General features: G+C 37.2%; 1 protein-coding gene across 2 annotated transcripts in view; it reads right to left on the bottom strand.

Annotated features, from left to right (window-relative positions):
• Nucleotides 1–178: 178 nt before the first annotated feature.
• Nucleotides 179–5,199, bottom strand: part of HNRNPH2 (heterogeneous nuclear ribonucleoprotein H2) — a 6,852-nt gene continuing 1,831 nt past the window's right edge. The window contains exons 1-2 of one of the 2 annotated variants that reach the window (XM_077776448.1): nt 2,873–2,935; nt 179–2,392 (exon numbers count right to left, since the gene is read on the bottom strand). In XM_077776448.1, the coding sequence (XP_077632574.1) occupies nt 990–2,339 (1,350 nt within the window). In that variant the 5' untranslated portion in view covers nt 2,340–2,392; nt 2,873–2,935 and the 3' untranslated portion in view covers nt 179–989. Of the gene's footprint in view, nt 2,393–2,872; nt 2,936–5,199 lie in introns of those variants that run through there. The other variant, XM_077776446.1, reaches the window with a different exon arrangement.

Below are 5,199 nucleotides of genomic sequence, written 5' to 3'. Positions count from 1 at the left end.
ACTTATATAAAAGAAAAATTTCATATGATAGAGAATTAAAGAAAAATCAAGCTGGGGGCACCCGGCTGGCTCAGTCAGAGGCCATGTGACTCTTCACATTGGGGCCATGAGTTCAAGCCCCACTTTGGGTATAGAGAATATTTAAATAAAAAAAATTTTTTAATCAAGCTGTACAAGATTTTTCCAGTTTTTAAAAGGAAGATTTATTTAACAAGTTTCACTTAGTACAATACATCTAATGGAAATCACAATACAAGGAAAGATTTAAATCAAAGCCTCAAAATCTCATACAAACAACATGACCAAACTCCTAAAGTATTGGTATTACATCTCAAAATTGTCCCAGATCTTTAAAAAAAAAAAGTAAAAGTGTACACTCACGTGCCTTACAGCATATTAAACCAAAAAGCTAGAATTAACAAACATGCCAAATGTTTTCACTTTGAATCGTAGACACAGCTCCTATATTTGAATTTTACAGAAAAGCATGTTTCTCAACATGCATCAAAATTTTCAGTGTATTGTGGTATAAGAGCAACATTTAACATAAGTGAAACTGCTTTAACCTAAATACGCTTACTGCTTAGGTACACTCCTACAACATAACTAACTTGAGGAAAGCTGAAAGTTGTTTTTAACAGTTATGGTCAATACTGAACGTTGTTATTACATCCTAGGTGAATGCTTCAGTGTTCAAAATTACTGAGCTTGAAGTTTTAAAACCTTGACTTCCACTTTACAGTAAGCATGAATCACAAGCCTGTAATGCAAAACTGTTAAACTTAATTTTTGTTTTCTTAAAAAAAAGAAAGAAAAAAAGAAAGAAAAGAAAGAAAGAAAAAGAAAGAAAGATCTGTCCAAAAGTGATCAGAATCAATATTTCCCAATTACCAATCACACTGGATATGCTAGACATCCCTCCCATTCTACAACTCCCATAAATGCACAGCTTTTATTTCTATAACAGCTGTTTAGTGTTTCTTCTTTACTTAAGCAAGGTTTGACTGATAGTCACTGGAGTTTTCCTGCAGAACTTGGTCATATCCACTCATACTGCTCTGACCACCATAACCACCTCCATAGCCACCACTTAGCTGTTGGCTAGTAGGACCCCCATAACTAGACTGGTTGGATAAGCTCATCCCTCCCATCATTTGACTACCATAAGCACCACCACTTGCCCCCGCTGTAGAATTCAAAAAGAGTTCTACATAGCTGTGATCATAAGCACCCCCACTCGTTCCTGCGGTAGAATTTAAGAAGAGCTCCACATATCTGTGTTGCATATTAGCCTTGTCTTTTGCCATAGCTGCTACAGCATCTTCATGAGTAGCAAATTCAACATCTGCCTCACCAGTAACTCGGCCATCGGGTCCAATTTCAATGTGCACTCTCATAGGGTTAAGAGGTGAGAAAAAATTGTAAATATCATTCTCAGTGGCTCTGTAAGGTAATCCCCTCATGTGTACACAGTGCCCTGTGGTGCTCTGGAAACTGGACCCACCATCTCCATATCTATGATCAGACATCCCTGAAAAACAGTAATTGAGGTCTCTTCCAAATCTATCAGACCCAAAGCCATACCCATCATTATAGCCACCATAGTCATCATAGCCTCCATACCCTCCACCATAGGCACCACGTCTCATCCTTTCAAACCCAGCCCCTCTGCCAATGCTATTATACCCTCTGCCAGCCCCCGGCCTATCATAGGGACCTGGCCGCTGCATAGCCATGAGCTTTCGAGGGGGATCGTAGTGGGTTCGGACTTCAGCTCTGCTACTCTTGAAAATTTCAATGTACCTGTGCCCTATTCTTTCCTTGTGTTTCTTTAAGGCCTTTTCAGCTATCTCCTGTGAAGCAAACTGCACAAAGGCCTCCCCTGTGCTCCTCCCCTGAAAGTCCACCGGCAGTGTCATCCCATTTGGCACAATTTCCAACCCTGAAAAAAACTGAACAATCTCTTCCTTGCTACAGCCAAATGGGAGTCCTCTAAGCCGGACGAAGCCATCGTTGGCAGTATCAGGACTATTCGGACCTGTATGCTTCAACACCCAATCCATTTCAACACTGTTGGACTTGAATACTTCAACATATCTGTGTCCCATGGTTTCTCTGTCCTTCTTCAAAGCCAATTTCACTTCATCTTCAGATTCAAGTTCGACAAATGCTTCACCACTTGGTCTGCCTTCTCTGGTGTAGATGAAACGAATACCTGATGTGCCATTTTGGATTTTACAATCAGAGAAGAAGCGCATCACTTCATCAGCTGAGCAGGACCAGGGTAGGCCCCTGACCTTCACCACGAACCCCTCCCTGCCTTCCGTGCTCAGCATCATGGTGACTGTTGGGATCTTGGTGGCAAGCTTGGCTCAATATGATTTTGATGTAGCTGAAAAAAATTAGAAGATTATTGTCATGGAGAAATGTTCACAATACAGTAAGAGAAAAAAGCAAACTAATATAAAACTCAATTACACTGATAGACTTTTTTCTAAAACATTTGTATAAATAAAAAGAATGCACCAAATTGTTATTTCATTCATCCAATGATTATTTACTTGATACCTATTTATTTGTTGGATACCATTAATAGTGGTTCTTTCTGGGCAGTAGGATTATAGGAACTTTTTATTTAAAAAAACTATTTTCTTTGGGCATTTCTGTATGTTCTAAGTTTTCTACATTCTATATATATTAACATCATAGTAGAAAATAAAAGGTATAAAGAATTAACAGCAACAATATTAGAAGATGTGAACAAATACAAGATGGCTATACCTGATTATATAAAAATGAAAAACTTAATTACATCAAAGGTAAAATAAAACAGAATGAAAAGACAAACAATACACTTTGAGAAGATACTTACACCAATACATGAATATCCTTATTATATAAAGAATTCATGCCAATTAATAAAATCGGGGAAATATTAAGGCCTAAGAGATAAATGGAAAAAAGACATTATGGGTAATTCACACATTCATTTTATATTTTTCAATTGCCAAATCCAGTACTTGGCTTCAGGATACAAAAATTAGTAAGCCCAGAAAGGTTTTATGGTCCTACAGGGGCATTATATATCTTTACTAAAGACAAAAGGGCAAATAAACATTATCCATGCTATGACAGAATCCTGTTCAGTGTAAAAAGATACATAAAGCAGGCACAGCTTGGTCAATTCTAACAGCTGGCACAGAATTGTTAAATAAAACAGACTAACCAGTTCATGGATCCATAAATGAATTTTAAAAGTTACGATGGAGCATAAAAATAGGATGAGGCCAGGCAAGACATTAAGGCTGAAGGCAGAAAACATATCTTAAAGGCATTATTTGATGGACAAATAAGAAAGACCTTCAAAAGGTTTTAAAAAGGAGAGTGAGGGGAGGGAAAGGAAGGGGAGTGACATCACCAAAGCCCTTTCAAACAGATCACCCTGGCAACAGTGTGGAACTCAAACAGAGGCGGTTGGGGTGGCACTAGCAGGATCAGTTAGAACCCCAGTCACTTGGAGGCATAAGGGATTCACCTAATACAGCAGCACTTTTAAAAAAGAGATGAGGGAGGTGATCTATGCATTCAAAGCAGTGGACAGGACTTGGTAACAGATTAAACACAGGGAGATGTGAGGATACAGGAGAGTTGTTTGGGAAATGTTCAAACCTCATCAATCATCAGAAATGCAAGTTAAAGCCAGAATTAATCAACATTTTTCACCCACCAAGACAGTGAAAATTAAACAGTGAGGATAAGTCAGTGGTAATATTCAGGGTCTGCAAACATTCCTGAGGAGTGAAAAGTATACACAGTATTTCTGGAAAGCAACTTGGAAACATGTATCACACCTTTTGATACAGTAAGTCCACTTCAGAGTATGTGCCCTAAAGAGATGATCTGAAATTTCAGGCAAAGATTTATGGAGCTACATATTCTTCAGAAGGTACTTTATTAAGAGAATATTACACACTTAATTTTAAAATTATACAAATATTTAATAACATGAGGAACTACATAATGCCATACTCTAAAGCAAACCAAGTCACAGCTGCTTTATAATCTCAACTATGTAAAAATATATACGTGTTCATATATCCTTTGACCATGCTAAAATTCCTTCCAGGAACCTGGTCAACAGAAATACTCACAAATGTTCACTGCAGCACTGTTAGTAATGGCAGAAAATTAGAAACCTAACTATTCATCAACAGGGGAATGGCTGAATGAATTACAGTATATACTTTATCCGTAAAATGAAATCCTATGCAGCTGTTAAGAAAAAATTACTTCTGACCTACTAAGATTTTCAAAATGTATTAAATAAAAGAATATGCATAGGCTGATCCTACCTACTTGAAAATATAAGCATGCAGGTATGTATGTATGTAAATGCACAGAAGATCTGAAAGCATAAAATACATATCTGTTTTTTGAGAAAATAAGANTGGCTGGTTTATGGCTTTTTCAATGTTATTTTTTCAACCTCTTGTGCATTCTGAATTTTCTGTAGAGATTAATTTTACTTCGGCAAAAAAATCTAAGTGCTCTTCTGGGATTTGTTATAGCAATATTATAAAATTTTCTAGTTTTTGATATGTGGATGCCTCATCTGACATGGTCTGGGAACACTGGGCCTCTTGGGAAGAAAGTACAAAGTGTAATAACTGCCATAAAACTACACTGAGGATTCAACAAACATTTACTAATTGCCTATCATATGCCTGGCACACTGCATCTGCAAATAATAGTCTCCCTATAAACTATCTTTAGGTTTGAGTGACATACTTAGGGACTGTTTTTTCTGCATGCCTTATCTCTTGGTTGTCCAATCCCATTTCATGTCCCTGCAGAACTCTAGACATTAATATCCCTCTGTAGTGGCAGGGAGATTCTACTTCATTAGCGTACCTCCTGGGAAGGCCACCAGGACTCTGTTGCTGAAGCAGGAACCAGGATTCCATTTGTGGGTTAAAAAAATGTGTATTTATATGTGTGTTATACACATACTTTTTATACACCCAAACGCTGAGTTTCCTGGTGATGAATTATGTGTATTTTTTTTTTTTAATTTATAGCATACGGTCACTTTCTGAAGGTCCAAAACTGAACATTTAGATTGTTGTTTTAAGGAGAAAAATGAACTGTATTTAAATATTCAATTCAGTAAAAACATCTATTGGGCGCCTCTGTCATGCT

The sequence above is a fragment of the Crocuta crocuta genome, unplaced genomic scaffold (assembly GCF_008692635.1).
Source record: "Crocuta crocuta isolate KB4526 unplaced genomic scaffold, BGI_CrCroc_1.0 scaffold1529, whole genome shotgun sequence".
In the NCBI taxonomy this organism is placed as follows: Eukaryota; Metazoa; Chordata; class Mammalia; order Carnivora; family Hyaenidae; genus Crocuta; species Crocuta crocuta.
This window is presented reverse-complemented; position numbering and strand designations above follow the sequence as displayed.